Source organism: Oryctolagus cuniculus, chromosome 5, assembly GCF_964237555.1.
Source record: "Oryctolagus cuniculus chromosome 5, mOryCun1.1, whole genome shotgun sequence".
In the NCBI taxonomy this organism is placed as follows: Eukaryota; Metazoa; Chordata; class Mammalia; order Lagomorpha; family Leporidae; genus Oryctolagus; species Oryctolagus cuniculus.
This window is the reverse complement of record NC_091436.1, coordinates 42041782-42061295: the sequence shown is the minus strand read 5'-3', so window position 1 is coordinate 42061295 and position 19514 is coordinate 42041782. Positions and strand designations below refer to the sequence as shown.

The 19514-nt window shown below is 35.7% G+C and overlaps 1 protein-coding gene across 1 annotated transcript; it reads left to right on the top strand.

Moving 5' to 3' along the window:
* Positions 1–1949: 1949 nt before the first annotated feature.
* LOC100349251 (protein LEG1 homolog) lies at positions 1950–12248 on the top strand. Its single transcript, XM_002714721.5, has 6 exons — positions 1950–3010; positions 4139–4225; positions 6011–6195; positions 7443–7543; positions 10883–11121; positions 12037–12248. The coding sequence occupies exons 1-6, from the start codon at positions 2683–2685 to the stop codon at positions 12135–12137; spliced, it is 1041 nt and encodes a 346-aa protein (XP_002714767.3). The 5' UTR covers positions 1950–2682; the 3' UTR covers positions 12138–12248.
* Positions 12249–19514: the final 7266 nt, after the last annotated feature.

Genomic DNA, 19514 nt, shown 5'->3' with positions numbered 1-19514 from the left:
CTTGGACTAGTGAGATGGCATTGGTACATGCCACCTTGATGGGATTGAATTGGAATCCCCTGGTATGTTTCTAACTCTACCGTTTGAGGTAAGTCAGCTTGAACATGTCCCGAATTGCACATCTCTTCCCTCTCTTATTCCCACTCTTATATTTAACAGCAATCACTTTTCAGTTAAGTTTCAGCACTTAAGAAGAATTGTGTATTGATTACAGTATTCAACCAAAAGTATTAAGTAGAACAAACAAAAAAAATACTAAGAGGGATAGCATATTAAGTTGCTCATCAATAGTCCGGGTGAGGGCTGATCAAGTGACCGTTTCTCATAGTGTTCATTTCACTTTAACAGGTTTCCTTTTTGGTGTTCAGTTAGTTGTCACCTATCAAGGAGAACAAGTGGTATTTGTCCCTTTGGGATTGGCTTATTTCACTCAGCATAATGTTTTCCAAATACCTAACAGGGATCACTTTTCAGTGAGTTCCCTTTCTGAAGCTACTGCGTGTACTTCAGGTAGTACTCCTTGCAGTGTTACAAGCCTGTGATGTCTGTGGATCCCTCCTGGAGCAAAGATTACTGACATCTAGCATTTCTGGGGATGAGTTCTGCTAAGGCTTTCCTGTTTACTCTTTCCCCTGTAATGAAATTCTCCCTGGCCATGGGGCTGGGCTCCTGGCTGCTGGTTCACTTTGTTTTCCTCTTTATGCTACAAGCTCATGTCTATGTCCCATGGGGTTCCCAGGTTTCCATTGCTGAGTTCCAGTGTTCTGCTCCAGTGCTTATCTTGAAATGTAGTTATTTAATCACTATTGCTGGTTGTTTGTTCTGGAGGATGCATACACTGGGCACCTCTGTTCAGCTATCTTGCAGAATTTGTTTTTTAGACAATTTTAATTTCAGCTTTTTTGGTTCTAAAATTCTTGTTAATATTTCTTATTCATATTGTGTAAATTTATAGACTAACTTGTTAATAATATTGAGTCGATTAAAGAATATGATGTGACTTTTAAATTGCGTAATTTTATTAGTATTCTTAGTCTTTTCCAAATAGATGTATCAAAATTGCATTTATTCCTAAATATATTATTGATTTTAAGATTCTCTTTCATTATATTTTTACCCATTATATTTCCAAATAACTTTTATATGTGATTTAATTTCTAGCCATTTTATACTAAATTGTTTTTCTTTCCAGGTACTCTCCCAATTTTTTTCTGCTTTATTTTTCAAATATTATCAGGTTACCTGCAAAAATAGTATCGTTACTTTCTCATTGTCAATTTTATACCTCTGATTTTTTATTACCAACTTTATTTTATAGTATTCTCCATGAAAACTTAAATAATACACTATAGTGTCTTAATTCTGACTTTAGAAAGGATGATTTTCAAGTTTCTACCTTGGGAAAGATTGTGGCATTTCATTTTAGAAAAATACCTGTTGTAGTCCATTTTGACGTAGTTATTTTTTATAAAGATGGGATGCACCTTTTTAATGTCCAGAACACTTGTGTTATTGATGTAGAACAAAAGAGTAATTCTTAACATTTTCCTTTTTATGCTAATATGTCCAGAAAATTGCATAACTTATCAAATGGCTACAAGGTAAATGATTTGACAGGAATAAGGAGTTGAATCATGCTGACCACACAGGAGTAAGCAGTACCATTTTGGCTTACTAGCAAACAGGAAGATTAATTATGCTAATAATTGAGATTTTCAGATAAACTGCCCAACAATGAGATAAGCATTTTGACAAATCCCCAAACAATGATTTTGTGTAGGCAGCAGTATTTTTTTTTTCCTTAGGTAAAATTCAGATTTAAGAATTCAGAGATACCTCATGTTTCCCTAGTTCCCTGGGAACTAGGCAACGTCCAGCTTTGTATTATGTCATCCATAAGATAATGCCTTATGCTTACAGGTCAAAGTTGAGTTTCAGCCATCATATGTATAACCCAAGCCACTACTTGGAGGAAGGGAAGAGAAGGAGGCACATCCCATATCTTACTATAAGGACATATCCTGGAAATTGTGAACATCATTTCTGTTTATGTTCTAGTGGTCAACAATTAGTCAAGCGGTGGCTTGTGCAAGGGATAGCGGAAATTAAGCCTTAATTCTGTGAGATCACATTATCAACTATATTTTCAAGATCCTTTTGCTGATAAAGAATAGAGAATGGATATTGAGAACTAACTAGAAGTTTTTTCCAACAGACTGGGTCACTCTATTTGACTGAGATATTTGGATATTCATTATATTTTAGGCTACTTTCTTGAAGCACAAACTTATGACTATACATTATCACAAATCTAGCATTTCTGTCTTCAATTATTGAATACTTTCCATGAAATATGTTAAAGTATTATGAGAGAGAAACAATCTTATGGAATTGGTGATTTATTTTGTAACCATAATGTGGAGTCGGAAATTTGGAGGCAGTTTTTTTTTTTTTCAACAAATTGTTTTATTCAACATATCATAGAGAAACCCAATCTTAGGATAAGGTCTTATATAGTGTTTTGACACCGTAGAAATTGCAAAATTAAGTTATCTTAAATGCTAGCTAATATGTCCATTTCCTCTTCATACTCACTGTATCTAAGAAAAATAATGTGAAGTGTTGATAAGCCGTGATGTAAGAAAATATCGTGACTTCCTCCTCCATTTTCCAATAAAAGCCATGCCACAACTCCTCAGCCTTGCCGCGATGGGTTTTCTTCCTTTCTGCTGTTGTGTACTAGTTTTTTGCTTTACTGCTTCTTTAGCAGAAGCTTCTGATCTCCCAGATCTGTATCCTCCACTATGGGAAACGAGTCCTGGTCAGTTCAGTGATTTCAAGGTAGAGAACAACGTGCACATTATTAATCCCTGGGTTTATCCTGAGAGGATGGGGATGTATAAAATCCTACTGAAGCAGACAGCAAGGTATTTTGAGAAATTTGGACCAGAAAATGAACAAAATATTTTATGGGGATTGCCTCTGCAGTATGGCTGGCAATATTCTACAGGTAGGAATGTCTTTTGTTCTTATTTAATGATCTACCAATATAATCATGAAGTATTTGGGAAGTGCAACTTTCTTTGTACGGTATGTTTTAGAAAACAGGCTCTTTTCCTTTCTTTCTTTCTGGTTATAATCTTTATTTTTCTCTGCCTTTATAAATTCTTTCTATGTAGGCTGTCTCTTTCCATAGAAACTTCAGTTGAGGAGTAAGTCATGGTTGCAACCACAAGAAGGCAAAATATATAATTTATTGAACATTTTAAAAAATGTTTACTGAATTCCTATTAAATGTAGAAATGAATGCCTTTCTAAGCCCTAGGATAAAAAGAACAGTCAAAAGATTTACCTTAAAGTGGCAGGGTATATCAAATTGGTTTGGATTTCTTGAAGATCTAATTGTGATTACCTGATGATACATATGGCTTATAAATGAGCACTGCCTCATTCAGGAGTATCTTTGTCTTTGAAGGATTGATTCCTTTTGGAAATAAGGTCTGTTACACTATACAAACAGAAATATTTTGCGATAAAATACTCATAAAGGATATTTTTATTCTGTCTGACAGAAACTCTTGAGAAGGAGTGATGGCTGTTGCCAACTCCAAGCTGATAATATAGACAAGAAGGATATTATTGAAAGAAAGACTAATACCATAGCAAGTTCACTTGGCATTGAAAAGAAAGCTCATTTCCAATATTTATGTAGTATATGTGTACCATGTAAAATGCTGTTGATATTTTTTCTCACTTCACACAGCAACGTAAGTATGTAGTAAATATTATTCCCATTTTATAGCCGAGGAAACAAAGACAAGATCCAACTAGTCATGACAAAGAGATTTGGTTTGATACCTGGTCACTTTTTAAAATCGTATGCTTATTGCTTCAATAATTCTTGAGGCTATGGAGAAGCAAACAGAATACTAATACTTAGAAAAAGTAAAGAATATTTAAGAATTCTAAAATTAGAAAATTGTGGTTCTTTTAAAGAAAAGATAAGAAATTGGCTGAGAGGTAGGAAATAAAAAAGGGTGATGGGAGTACAAGACATTTACAAATAAATGTTTGTACAAATTGTTATAAGCAGCTCTAAAATGTGCTTTATGAGCTCACTGCATCCTGTCTCCTCTAGGCCGACTAGCTGATCCCAGCAGACAGACACTCTGTGGCCATGAATCTGGAGATCCTTTGTGTATTTCTGTGGACAGCTGGTGGGCTGGTAGGTTCTCTTACACAGCAAAGTGGATATTAACCTTCCCCATAGAAAGCAACTAGCAGACAAAGAAATACCAGTCCTATTCAATTTTTAAAAGATATTGATTTCATCATGTCTTTTGTGTTCTTTAAGTGACTTTGTATGATTTAAGAGCCATAACATGAATCATGATTCTTTGTGATAGATTCCGTTTTTTACAATACGGAAACAATGAATTATCAAGGGGCATGACCTCACAGGGACCAGCACCGACAGTTACATGGAAATTACCAATAGTGACAGGGAGACTGTGAAATGAGGAGAGATGAGAAGTGAGAGGCCAGAAAAAAGAGGATTTTTTAATTTGTCCATAGATGGTGAGTTTTATATTGAAATTCATAAACATGTTCATGATGCAAGTCATTTATTAAAGAGTAACCCCAAGCATTAGTCATATACTTAATACTAAAATAACCTGAGGACATTTTCTATTTTTTGATTTTGAATTTTATTAATGAAACTAGTTTACACCATAAATTCTTACATTTTACACAATAATTTTACACAATAATTTCTTAGGGATCATCACTTGTAAAGACTACATTAAAAATATCACTTTCTCAGAGTTACACTTTTCATATGTACCTGTGTTTTCCTCATGCTGTCCTCATTCTTTTCAAAGACCCAAAAACAGCAGTGACCACAGATCTAGAACTCAGGCTTATTTTCAGATTGGCTCAGTAGTTGAGGTCGTCCTCCTGTACTGGGGTAGAGGACCACATTCACAATACATATCTATGGTGAACAATATTCTGCTTCACTGACTAGTAGTAGTATATAAACCTCATATATAATATATAACTAAACTAAAATGTCTGAATCTGCTGCAATAGATTATTCACAGGTAGACATTTAAGGGTGACTTGTTTGATTGTTAATGAAATTATCCAGTGGTTTATTGGCAGAACTTTTCCATAATTGTTGCTTTAGAGACATAGTTATTCTATCACAAGGACAGAGTGATATCAAGTTCACAATTAAAGTGATAAATGTAAAACAGAAAATATCCATTTCCCAAAACTGTGATCATGTTGGAACATTTTAGAAAAAAATGTAATTCACAGTACAGTCACAGAGATTTTGTGCCATTATATGTAGATAATTTGACAGCTTTCTTCCATTTTTACTTACTGATTGAATAAAAGACTATTACTAAATCTAATAAAATTACTTTTTGTTTTTGGTTATATGCTTGGAAGTCAGAGTTAGAGAGAGGGAGAGACAGAGAGAGATCTTTTATCCTTTGGTTTACTCCCCAGGTACCTGCAGCAGCAAACACTGGACCATACCAAAACCAGGAACCAGGAACTTCTTCCAGGTCTCCCATGTGGGTCACAGTGTCCTAAACACTTGGGCCATCTCTTGCTGCTTTTCTCAAGCCATTAGGGAGTTGAATTGGAAGTGGAGCAGTTGGGACATGAACTAGAGCCAGTATGGGATGCTGGCTTTGCAGGCAGTGACTTGACCTGCCATGCTACAATGCCAGCCCACAGTGAATTTACTTTTTGTTGTATAGTATTGTAGTGAAGTACTTAGACCAATATATATTCATAATTACAAGATACCTATAAGAAGCAGTTAAAGTTAAATATGTGATCTCTGGGGGAATATCATTCATTTTTTTACTAATGATTAAATTTGATGACATATCTCTGGATCTCTAAATATTTCCTCAGCGACTTATGACTTCTTTAACAATATCCTCTTTGACATTTGTTTCTAGTAATAATAATTCTGTTGTTCTCACAGATGTGAATTATTTCCTGAGTGCATTACCCTTCCTTGCTGCCGTTGACTCTGGCATATTGGGAGTATCTTCAGACCAAGTTAAGCTGTTGCCACCTCCCAAAGATCAGAGGAAGTTTTGTTACAACGTTTCTGGCTGTCGTTTATCCTACCCTGAGAAAATGAACGCTTGGAATTTGTTTTACCAGGTCCTTTAAATTTTGTAGTTTACACACTTAGGAGTTGGCTGTGTACCACTTCTTGTCTTGGCGTTTGTGCATTGTGTGATGTTCTCCTTACTAGTAAAATGTAAAATTGTTCTTGAAAAACAGACATTGGAGTAGAGAGTTTATGGCATTTTATCCACTGCCCCAATGCACTATTAACACAAAATTTACATATGCTTCTCACCTGAAATAAATTATACCTAGAAGTTAGGCATATAGGATTATGTTGCTTAATAGTGAACAAGCAATTCTTCTTCTTCTTTTTTTTTTTTTTTCTTTTACAGGCAGAGTGGACAGTGAGAGAGACAGAGACAGAGATAAAGGTCTTCCTTTGCCGTTGGTTGGTTGGTTCACCCTCCAATGGCCGCCGTGGCCAGCGCGCTGCAGCTGGCGCACCGTGCTGATCCGAAGGCAGGAGCCAGGTGCTTCTCCTGGTCTCCCATGGGGTGCAGGGCCCAAGCACTTGGGCCATGCTCCACTGCACTCCCGGGCCACAGCAGAGAGCTGGCCTGGAAGAAGGGCAACCAGGATAGAATCCGGTGCCCCCATCGAGACTAGAACCCCGTGTTCCAGCACCGCTAGGTGGAGGATTAACCTATTGAGCCGCGGCGCCAGCCAAATAAGCAATTCTGATCAGTTGAAACTTCAGAGCAACTGAAGGAACTGGGGAGAAATATGATAAACTTATTGGTTTTTCTTATTTTAATTAAATTAGCATGTGATCACACGTGGGTAGAACTAAACCATTAAGCACTGTTCTAAATTAAATGTTCAATGCTCAAGATAAAATATATCCTACATGGACTAAAACAAATGATGAGAAGATAGAAACTTACCAGTTCTTTACATTCACAATTAGTTACTTTAGATATCATTAAATTAAACATTCTAGCAAATTTTCTCCTTTTGCTTCAGATTTTATGGTTAAGACTGTAACAATGTTATTGGAAAAAATGGTGAAAACATCTCTTGGCTAGTACAAAATATGGACTCTTTGAAGATGGTTTAAGTTCGTTTCTTTCAGATACATGCATTATTAGTGGAAGTAATGAATACTTCCTGTGTTTATTACAAAGGTTGGGGACTGAAGTTTTACACATATTAGTTGTTAGAAATAAAAGTCTTCTTTCAGGTATAATATTGCTAAATTAAATATTTGGACAAGACTGTTTCAAGGAGAGGATTTGTTACAGTTGCCCAAAGATTAATGTTTCTTTTTTATATTTTAGTATTTGCAGTCACCTTCTAGCAGCTTTGATGACTTGTTGAAACACTTATGGGCTGCACATACCTCAAGTTTGGAAAACATGGGTGAATATTTTGAGGATAGGTAAGAATTAATACAAAGTTACCTTTATTTAATCTACTAAATTATTTTTCATGTTATTTGTACGTTCTCCTTCTTCCAGAGTGCTTTTCAAGCTTAACATTACATAGAATATCTAACTCTTGGAGATTATGGTGATGAGGTATAAATATTTTGGCCTAATTAAACTTAAAAATGTTTCATGAAGAAGGGTAAATATCTAAAAAAAAAAAAACCAAGAATTGCATTAAAAAGCAGGTATACATGCAACATATAACATATTTCTTAATTGTGAAAATCAACATAGAATGTAGATTTGTGGATGATGATGAATTTAGTGGCATATACTTGAGAAAAATTCACCAGCTTCAGAGTTTGCCCATTAGACAGTATACAAGATAAAGTCACTCTACATATTGGGTAACCTTATAATTAAAAGTATAAGAATGACTTGGGTTTGGAAATGTATGATACTATCTAGAGGAACAAATCAACCACTTAGATGATATATGAGTTGGAAATTTGGGTACAGAAATCATCAGAAAGAGGGGAAGGCTCATTGGACTGCATGAGCAGATAACGAATCCAGGTAAGAACATTCCACTTAATGTTGCTTCTCCCCTGATTCCATGATCCAGCAAGGTAAAAGCCTTGGTCAACAGATTCACAGGGCATTTCCTCCTTTTCTTAACGATATGGTCTTAATAGTTAAATTTTCAATTAGGCAGTAGAGATGTTTACTCCGTTGCCATAGTCTATGATATATTTTGGGCTTGTAGCTGCCACCACAAAAGCTGTAACTTGACTGCTCATTGTCTTTTGATGAAAGGAAGCAGGATGAGATTATCGGACAAATTTCTTGAGTAGAGATGGTCAATTCCATTATTTTTATTTTTTATTAGTTTTTTTTCACTTGACACCTATTTCAAGTTCATTTCAAAAAAACAAATCATTTGCTATGCAGAAATTTGAATCTGATGAAATCCCATTTGTCTGTTTTTGTTTTTGTTTCCTGTAATTTTTAGGGTCTTCTCCAATGATTTGCACATATCACAATACATACATATATCAAAACATCACATGGTGCACCCTAAATAGATACACTTTTTATTTTTTAAAGATTTATTTATTTGAAAGGCAGGGTGATAGAGACAGAAATGGAGAAAAGAGTGATCTTCCATCTGTAGGTCACTCCTTAAATACCCACAAAAACCAAGGCTGGGTTAGACAGTAGGTGTCCCAATTGTTGCCTTAACCTGCTGTACTACACTGTTCACTCCTATAAATTTTATATTCATATGTTCAAGAAGTTAAATCAACAGAAAAACACAACTTTTAAAAATTTTATTTGAACAGAAACAGAGAAAGAGAGAAAGAGGTGTGCATTATTAGTAGGAATGTTGGGTCAGAGATGGAATAGGAGGGACTGGAACAGGCTCTCTGTCATGGGATGCAGGTGTTTCAAACAGCATCTTAATCTGATGCATCAAATTTGTGCCCCCAAACCACAGCTTTCAAGAACTACTTTTTAAATTTTCATATATTTGAAAATGAGGGAGGGAGGAAGGAATGGAGGGAGAGAGAGAGAGAGAGAATCTTTACTCTGTTGGTTCATTCCCAAAATGCCTGCAATAGCCACAGCTGGGCCAGGCTGAAGCAAGCAGAACTCAGTCTTGGTCTCCAATGTCTGTATGTCCGTCTCAGAAATCCAAGTGCTTGAGTCATTATCTGCTGCCTCCTATAGTGTGCATAAGCAGGACGCTGGAAGTGGATGCTGATTTGGGACTTGAACCCTGGCACTTTGAAATGGATGCAGGCATCCCAAGTGTCATGGCATGTTAAATTTCTGTGTTAAATTTCTATCCCTAAAACCATAACTTGAACATGAGAAAAAAGACCATGTTAAATAGTTCAAGTTAATTCATATTGCATTTTTTACCTGTAGGTAAATTTCATTCTCTTATGCATTTAGGCATTCAAGCTCAACATATTTATTTCTATTTGTGCAATAGAATTATTTTTGGAAGTCATGTTTTTATCAGGACAGCTTGTTTAATTGCTTCAGAATCATACAACATGAAATTTCTAGGGGTGAATAAGTTTAAACTTTTGTATGATTGTTTCCATCAGAAATATATAAACTTAAAGGTATTCATTTTACTAGTTGTTAGTAGAATCTCCATACTTGCTAGTTATAACAAATAGCTGTTTTTGACTAGCACATATATTTCTGAAATATATTTCTAACTGACTTTAGGTGTCAATAAATGCTCCACTTAAATGATTTTATCAAGAAAATATTTATTAAGTAAATTAAGAACAAAGTAGAATCATGAATTGCTTAATGATGGGAATACATTCTGATAAATGCATCATCAAGCAGTTTTGCCATTGAGTAAACATCATACAGTGAACTTACACAAACCTGGATGTTGTAGCCTACTACACATCTAGGCTGTATGGTACATATGTAACCTATTGCTCCTAAGCTGCAAAGCTATAGGGCATGTCACTGTACTGAATGTTGTAGGCAATTGTAACACAATTGTAAATATTTTTGTATTTAAACATAGAAAAGCTACAGTAAAATATTTGTTAAAAGACTCGGCTTTGTGGTGTAGTAGGTTAAGTTGCCACCTGTGACACTGGCATCCCATATAGGTACCTGTTTGAGTCTCTGCTGCTCCACTTCTGATCCAGCTCCTTGATAATGTGCTTGGGAAGGCAGCTGAAGAGGGTCCAAGTATCTGGACCCCTGAACCTACGTGGGAAACCCATAACAAACTTCAGCCTGGCCCAGGCCTGAATGTTGTGGCCATCTCAGGAGAGAAACAACAGATGTAATATCTCTCTCTTTCTCTGCAACTCTGCCTTTTAAATAAGTAAATAAATCCTTAAAAAATGATAAAATTGGAACACCTACATAGGGCTTACCTTGAGTGGATGCTCTGTGTCTTGAGTACCCTCTGACTTCAGGAGCTCAAAAGTTTTATGAAAGATGTCTGCATCCAGCAAGAATCTTATTTGAGAAATTTAACATTGATTTATACATAGCTATAGAGTGTGCCTTGGTCTTGGTCTTCAATCTGGTTATCATATAGTATTCAAGTATAATTTGCCTAGCTCAACAAGACAAAATGCAAAGTACAATATAAGCAATTGATGAGATGATCCTTTACTGGCTTAAAAATTAGATATCATCACCTCTCCTGAAGGATGGGCTGAAATCATCACATTATAAAATCTATGTTTGAAATAATGATTTATTTAATTTGCTGGCAAAAGATAATTGTTTGTGAAGGAAACTGGGTTGAAATTCTGAAGTGATTAATGTAATTATACACTTTTACCCTTGTCTTTTAGATATGCATATTATTCTAAAATAGAAGTAGAATTTGACAAAAATTGGACACTGACTGTGGAATATTTAGCTGCATCTCACTTTCCTACAACCCTGATTCGAGTCCATAAGGCCCAGCAAGGCCTGCCACCACGAATCCTTGTGGACACTGATGTAGCACCATTCATCAGTGACTTCACTCCTCTCCAGAACATAGTGTTGTCAGCTCTAAAAATTCTTTGCAGTGTGGATAAGTTGACAGGTAAGGATCCTACATGACCTATTTCTTAATTTCTAATTTATGTTAAACTCAAAGAAGAAAAATTTTCAAAAGAAAACCTGAGTGATGAATGAAATTACTAGCAAGTGGACTTGTCTGGATTTCTTCAATCCAACATTGGTAGTCATGTAAGAAATCATTGGCTTGAGCCATTGAAATGCTGGATTTCCTAAATAAGTAAAAGCAAAAGGATTCTCTCGCTACAAGTTTGGCAATCAACATGCCATCCCCATTTCCTATACATGCCCTGAATCACTGAGCTAACCCAAGAACATTATACTATTAATGTTTTTCAAAGCAAAAAAAAAAATTGAATTTGAAAGATTTCATGAATCAAATTAAACACAAATGAATTAAGTGTATGTTTTTAATCATTGCATTTATTAAACTAACAAAAATGTTCAAACATATTAAATGCCATACAACTGAAGTTTCTTCTTATTCAAGGAATAGTCCCAATGCCACATTCTCAGCCAGTATGCAGCCTTCCTTCGTGCAATGAGGAGCAAACTGTCTCCTTCCAACTGGGGAGATTTTCCTTAGAGCAATTTTTATAAATTGAGTTAATTCATTTCATTCTGTTTAAAAGAAATGTAGTGTTTCTTTTAATGAATTGCCATAATTTCAGACACTACTGTTGTAAACTATTGTTAGTAACATAGAAATGGCACTCAATGTATACTTTTCTCACATTATTCATGATTTTACTATTCAATTCATGGAAAGATAGTAAAATAAAATCAACAAGTCAGATATCATCCAATAGTACTGCAATTAATGTAGCAATTACATAATTTATGATTATTAAAAAATGAGATAAAGCCACTGAGTTATCTACTGCCCAGTAGTACTTTAAAATGTTTTCATTTACATGTAATACTTTTCTGTCTCTTCCAGGATCATTATCTTTGACTGTATGGAAAGTTTTAATGAACACACAACTTGCAAGAAGAATCTTTGTAGAGATGGTTGATGGATTTATTTTCATCTCTAATTAAAAAGCTATGGACAATACCAACAAATTAAAAATGAATGTACCCAAATTGTTGGCAATTAGTAATCTCAAAAAATTAATATTATTACCACTGTAATTTTATTTTTTTCTAGTGTGTTCGACTAATGCTCATTTATTAGAATCTTATCAATTCATTCTTAACTTTAAATTCAAATTAATACAATGATTAGTCAATCAAACTAACAAGTCGTTATTTTCAAAAAAGTCAATTCTGAAGATGTTTACAATCAAAGGAGATTGCTTTCACCTCCTAAAAAATCACTAAGAAATTTAAAAGCAGGTAGTAGGCTTGTAATACTTTTTGTTGTTATCCTATGAAATCTGATCTTATAAAATTTAGAGCACTATAACTTGCTGATTTATAACTAAAATACAAAACATATTGAAATAAAACTGAGTCAATTTAAATGTTTAAAACTCATAAAACTGAATTGTTAAATATAGCCCTCTAACTTGAATTGTGATTTCTTCTGTGTCTAGCAACTGACCTCAACATTTCAGCAATTGCATGCTAGAATTCTTGTCCTTTGACCTACAGCCTGTCAGGGCTGCTCTCTTTTCAGAGTAAGCACTGGCCAGGACATGGTGACTTCTAGATCCAACATGAAGATTTTATATGAAGATTTTCCCAGGGCCTCATCCACAGAATAAGCCTACCTTTGGGAAATGAAGTTAAATAAATTGGTTTGAAAAGCATAGATACTGAAGTGGGAAAAGTCGTTTAAACCCCAGCTCTGTTGTTCGCTGGTGCCGTGAGCTAGTGCGATTCTCTAATGTCCCTGTGCTTCAGTCTATTTTGATGAGTAAAGACGTGAATATAAAATACTAATTCTCTTCTCAACATATCTAAACATCCTCACAAAACAGCTATTGTCACAGTAATTGTGTTTCTAGATAATACATGTCCTATTGCTGGGAAAATACAAACATTTGTGATGAGCCAATAAATGTTTGTTGACTCCATAAACACACAGAGCATTTCTCAGTAGCTGCAGACATTGGAGGCAGTGTAATAAACGCCCTCCCATTCGCTCTTCCAAACCATGTGAAAATACACATCTATGCAATGTCCATGTAACAGTAAAGTCTCCATGTTATATGTAGAGACAATGTGGAAAGACCAAGTAAGAGAAAACTCAATCAGTACCAGTGCGTGAAGCCCACTAGCTTCCATTTCACCCAGCAAGCAAAAGTAGAGTAAGACAAACTGCAGGTGAAGATCCAGGAAAGAAGTTCACTAGCAAAGGAGCATGAGTATGGGATGGAGTGACCAATAGAAAGATTAAACTGAAACCGATTCTGAAATATGCAGAAGCAGTAGGCAGATTACCACAGCCGAGTACACAAATGCAGGATCATATTTCAAAATAAGAGTGTGTAAAAGGGCCAGGTCTGTGAGTTAAAGGTAAACTATCTTAAAGGTAAGCTGGTTTAAAAGAACAGGAAGTTTCTAGTGACAGTCTTAGGAAAGTACAACTTCTGAGGAAGAAAAAGACAAATAAGGGATATGAATGTAAAAGCATTCAAACAGAAAGCCCAACATTAAAATATTAGAAAAAAAGTGGATGAATTCCTCTTTTACTTTGGTATGGGCACACAGTTCTTAACTATGTCAAAATGTGTAGGCAATAAAAATTGATTGGATTACATAATAAGTAAAAAATGTATATAATAGAAATAACATAGACAGAATGTAAATTGTCTTGGTGAAAATATTAAAAACACAGAGCGGAGAGAAGGGGGAATATACTTAATATACTTCAAAATATTGGAAACAACATATACACCCCAAATATAAGAGTGGATGAGTTAAAAAAGAAGGAGTAGGAGAGGGAGGAGTTTGGGGGAAAAGGATGGGAAGAAGAAGAAGGAGAAGAAGAAGAAGAGGAGGAGGAGGAAGCGAAAGAAGAAGGTGGAGAGAGGAAGAGAAAGAGAAATCTTTGTATCCTTAAAATGAATGAGGAAGACTACTATGAGCAGATATGGATTCAATTTCAGGGCACATTATTAAGGGAAGAATAACAAACCTCAGTTAGAAAGAAAAGAAAATAACCTGAAGCTAATAATCAAGATTGGCATCTGCATTAAAAACATACTGGCATCAAGAACCTCTTAATAGAGTGCTGAGAAGGACACATTGACTGGTTAACTTTAATCAATAAGTTATTCTTTGTATACCTTGCACCACATGCCAATTCGTCTCTATATCCCTTCGATCATTTTCTGGTTCTTCTCAATTATAACTGACTCATCTTTGCTGTCCTCAATATGTTTTCTAAACTCAAGAATGTATATTTCTTTATAAGATCATTTATCTACAAGAATACAGCTACCTGACTGACATACCCAATTCAAAATCTAAATTTACAAGAGATGGATTTTATCAGAAAAAAACTTATGACATTGTTTTCCTCTATCAGTTGAAATCCCTAATTCAATAAGGTATGAAAATTTGTTTATAGGCTGCTGTTGTGCAGAAAAATGTTAGGCCGTAGTCAAATAGCAGAGTAGACAGAGAGAAACTCCATCCCTCTTTTCACTCCCTTTTTGTCAAGAATCTACTGCAGTAAAATCCTCATCTATTAAAGAAACCACTGGTAAAATTGGCAGAATATTTGATAGTGAACATAAATATATTGCATTGTATACATAAGAAAACATGAGAACAGTATGAAAAATAATTTTAAAGATATTAAATAATTTATGCATTTGAGGAGCAGAGTGAGGGGGAGAGGGAAGGAGACAGACAGAAAACAAACACATCTCTCATCTACTAGTTCACTCTCCAAATGCCTGCAACTGCTGGGGCTGGTTGAGTTGAAGCCAGGAGCCTGGAACTCAGTCTGTGTCTCCTACATGGATGGCAGAAACCCAGTTACTTTTCCTATCATCTTCTGCCTCCCAGGGTCTGTAGTAGCAAGAAGCTGGATTTAGGAATCAAAGCTGGGGATGAATTCAGGTACTCTGATATGGGATGCAGGCATTCTAAACAGCCTCATAATTGCTAGGCTAAAAACCATTATACAAAATGCTTTCAAATGAAATATATTCTGATATATTATATTTAATGCAGCTAATAATATAAAAAGAGAAGCTGACAGAGAACATTAATCATTGTAAAATTGAGTTAAGTAAGAACAAAATTGACATTTTGAGATTTGATTATTTTTTACAGCCCTTGTCTATACTCTTCAGGAACAGTAGTTTTTCTCCTTACTATTTGTTACATTCTGTATTTAGTGGAATGATAAACTTATTGAAACAAAATTGAAAGTATGTCACTGGGACTGGCACTGTGGCGTAGCAGGTAAAGCTGCCGCCTGCAATGCTGGCATCTCTTATGGGTGCCAGTTTGTGTCCTGGTTGTTCCACTTCCAATACTGCTCCTTGCTAATGGTCAGAGAAAAGCAGTGGAAAATGGTCGTAGTATGTGGACCATCACACATAGGAGACCTGGATGAAATCTCTGGCTCCTGGCTTCATCCTAACTTAGTGCTAGCAGTTGTGGCCAGGTGGGGAGTGAACCAGAAGATCAGCAGATGGATGATCTCTTTCTCTCTCTCTCTCTCTTTCTCTCTCTCTCTATTTGTCTCTCCCTCTCCCTCTTTAACTCTGACTTTCAAGAAAATAAATATATCTTTTAAGAAATGCATCATAAAAATTAATAGGAAAACAAGAAAGGAAAGGAGGAGGGAAGATGGCCGTGATGGAGGAAGGAAGTAGAGTGGGATGTATCCTTACGCTTTTAGAGCTGTATGTAAGAAATACCCGACATTTGTTTCCTTTATATAAATGGATTTTAAAGCCCACAAAAGTTTCAAACAAAATATTATGTAAAGTTAAGAATGATTATAAATTAAATAAAGTCATTATTTATGTAACCATTGGAATAAGATAAAAATGGTATTTTAATGCCAAAAGATATACACAGATGGGAGAGATACAGGGTGCAAATCATGAGAGAATGCAAGTCTGAACTCACAGTAAATAAGCACATCGATGTGTAGTAAATGTTAAGGAACTTAACTCACAGATAAAATGAGGAAAACATTTTAAATTGAATCACAAGGTTAAATTGAACTGCACAAATGCACACAAGAAACACTTCAATCCCACTAGGGCATCTCAGAGGTGATATCTCCATAGAGTGTCAAGGTGGATTTTCTCTTCTTAACTTCTTACGCATGCACAATTATTTGGAAGACAAATAACTTGGTATTTATTTAGATAGAGTTACAAAATTTAATATACCTATGCTCCTTCATGGTGTTCAATGTAATCTCATTCAGCTGATAAATATTTACATACAGCACATAATGAGAGGTGGCAAACTGGAATTGGCACTGTTATAAAAAGATAAATAATATGTTTCTTGTTAATAAGTGACATAGACATAGTTGCAAACAAATTTATCCAGGTCAATGATTTCAGTGAAAGTATAAAAATAAATGTGTACTGGAATGGGACTCAGATAAGAATTTCTCTCAAAATCAGTGTTTTATCTGAAATGAAAGGTAAGGAGTTCAACAGAGAAGCAAATGGCAGAAAAATATTTTTGATTGGAAAATAATTTGTGTAAAATATAGATGTACAGAAGATTACAGTAGCTCATGAAACTCAAAAACAACAAAACAATCCAGTTATGAAATGGGCAAAAGATATAAACTGGCATTTTTCGAAGGATGAAATAGAAATGACCAAATACATATGAAAAGATGCTCAGGGGACTGGCGTTGTGGTGCAGTGGGTTAACGCCCTGGCCTGAAGTGCCAGCATCCCATATGGGCGCTGGTTCGAGACTCGGCTGCTCCATTTCCAATCCAGCTCCCTGCTATGGCCTGGGGAAGCAGTAGAAGATGGCCCAAGTCCTTGGGCCCCTGCACCTGTGTGGGAGACCTGGAAGAAGCTCCTGGCTTCGGATCGACACAGCTCCAGCTGCTGCGGCCAATTGGGGAGTGAACCAATGGATGGAAGACCTCTCTCTCTCTCTCTCTCTCTCTCTCTCTCTTTGTCTCCTCTCTGCCTCTCCTCTCTCTGTGTAACTCTGACTTTTGAATAAGTAAATATATCTTAAAAAAAAAAAGATGCTCAGGATCACTTGTGATGAGGAAAATTCATGTAAACACCACAATGAAGTATCAATTTGCCCCAGTTAAAATGTGTATCAGCATCTAAAAATCTAAAAATAATAAATACTGGTGAGGATGTGGAGAAATAGGTACCCTGATCCACTGTTGGTGAGAATGTAAACTAGTACACCCATTGTGGAAGGAACTATGAAAGCACTTCAGAAATCTGAAAACAGATCTACCATATCACCCAGCCATCCCTTTCCTGGGTATTTACCCAAAGGAAATGAAATCAGATATTAAACAGGGCCGGTGCCGTGGCTCACTTGGTTAAACCTCCACCTGTGGCGCCAGCATCCTATATGGGTGCTGGGTTCTAGTCCTGGTTGCTCCTCTTCCAGTCTAGCTCTCTGCTGTGGCCCAGGAAGTTGGTGGAGGGTGGCGCTAGTGCTTGGGCCCCTGCATCCACATGGGAGACCAGGAGGAAGCACCTGGCTCCTGGCTTCGGATGGGCATAGCTCCGGCCATAGCGGCCATTTGGGGGGTGAACCAACTGAAGGAGGACCTTTCTCTCTGTCTCTCTCTCTCACGGTCTAACTCTATCTGTCAAATAAATAAAATAAAAAAGATATTAAAGTTTTTTGTACCCTCATGTTTATGGCAGCTCAATTCACAATAGCTAAGATATAGAATCAACCCAGGTACACATCAATTGATGACTAGATAAAGCAAAGGTGGTATACTGTACAATACTACTCAGCCATAAAAAAGAATAAAATCCTCTCTTTTGCAACAAAATGGATGCAACTGGAAAGCACTATGCTCAATGAAATAAGTCAGTCCCCAAAAGACAAATACATGTTTTCACTGACATGTGGTAGTTAATATAGAATATAAAAAAGTATATAAGAATGAAACTGACGTCTTATGATTTGATTGTTGTTTAAAGCCCTTGTCTATAGTGCTCTTTCGACTTCTTATTTGTTGAACAACATGATTAATGGTGTATTAAGCCTGTGAGTTTAAGTAAATTGAACGTAAGTTATTGCAAAATTGAAAGGATAAAAAGGTAGGAGGGTGGATCCAGGGCAGGAGGAACAAAGGGGAGTGTAGTTACGTTCCTATGAAATGCATGGAATCTGTTCTGTTTATATTAATAAAAATAAAAATAATTTAAAAGAATAGCCAAAACATTTATTTCTGGGGAAAAACATACAGGAATTTGTTCAAATAGAAATTGTAGCTACTCAACAATTTTGACAGACAAGAGCACTAGTTGCTCTACAAGATGGATCAATCACAAGCTCATTGGAGTAAAATGAAAAAAAAAAACAGATTTTATTAAAAAAATATATCAGGTGGGTGTTGTAGCATAGTGGATAAAGCCTCCTCCTGTGATACTGGTTTTGTCCATATAGTCACTGGTTCATGTCCTGGCTACTCCACTTCTGATCCAGCTCTCTGTTAACGGCCTAGGAAAAACAACAGAGGATGGTCCAAGCTTTTGGGTCCCTGGTATTCACACGGAAGACCTGGAAGAAGTTCCTGGCTCCTGGCTTCATCTTGGCTCAGCCCTCATTGTGGCCATCTGGAGAGTGAACCAGAGGATGGAAGACCTCTCTCTCTTTGTCTCTCCCTCTCTCTCTGTAAAATCTGACTTTCAAATAAATGATCTTTAAAAACATAATTGAGAGATTGATATATTTCTGTGCTTGTAAAAAATTAGAATTTGACTAATCTGGCTCTTTAGACCAATGGATTAAGAAAGAATATTAAGTTTGCACAGTTTGGTAACTTGACTAAACATTTGGAAACATAAAACACAAATTAAGTTGCTTCTTTTCCTCAACTTTCACAAAAATTACCTTCATGAGTTGTACTCAACCATTGCATTTTAGTAATATATTTTAAAGAGTTAAAATACCATATTAAGGTTTACAGATGAAAGATATTTTACAATGGTATTATTGAATGCTTATCAATGATTAATTGTTGAATAATAATATATCCACGTTAAGTTATTTCATATACCTATATTTAATGTGAAATAAAATTATAGCTAGGCTGTGGTTAAATAGATTATTGATAGAAATAGAAGTGGTAATATATTCAGATAAATGGATGGAATTCCTGACTCCTAAATGCAGCTTGGCCTAGCCCCAACTGTTATGGCAATTTGGAGAGTTAACCAACAATTAGAAGATTTCTCTCTCTTTCTCTCTCTCTCTCTTTCTCTGTCTTTTCCTCAATCTCTGTCTCTCTGTCACTCTGTTTTTGAAAAAAAAAAAAAA

Excerpts from the sequence above, each read along its gene's own strand:
- LOC100349251 (XM_002714721.5), top strand. The coding sequence starts at position 2,683 with ATGCCACAACTCCTCAGCCTTGCCGCGATGGGTTTTCTTCCTTTCTGC. Across the intron at positions 4,226-6,010 it reads TGTGGACAGCTGGTGGGCTG|ATGTGAATTATTTCCTGAGT; the intron begins GTAGGTTCTCTT and ends TTGTTCTCACAG. Across the intron at positions 7,544-10,882 it reads GGTGAATATTTTGAGGATAG|ATATGCATATTATTCTAAAA; the intron begins GTAAGAATTAAT and ends CTTGTCTTTTAG.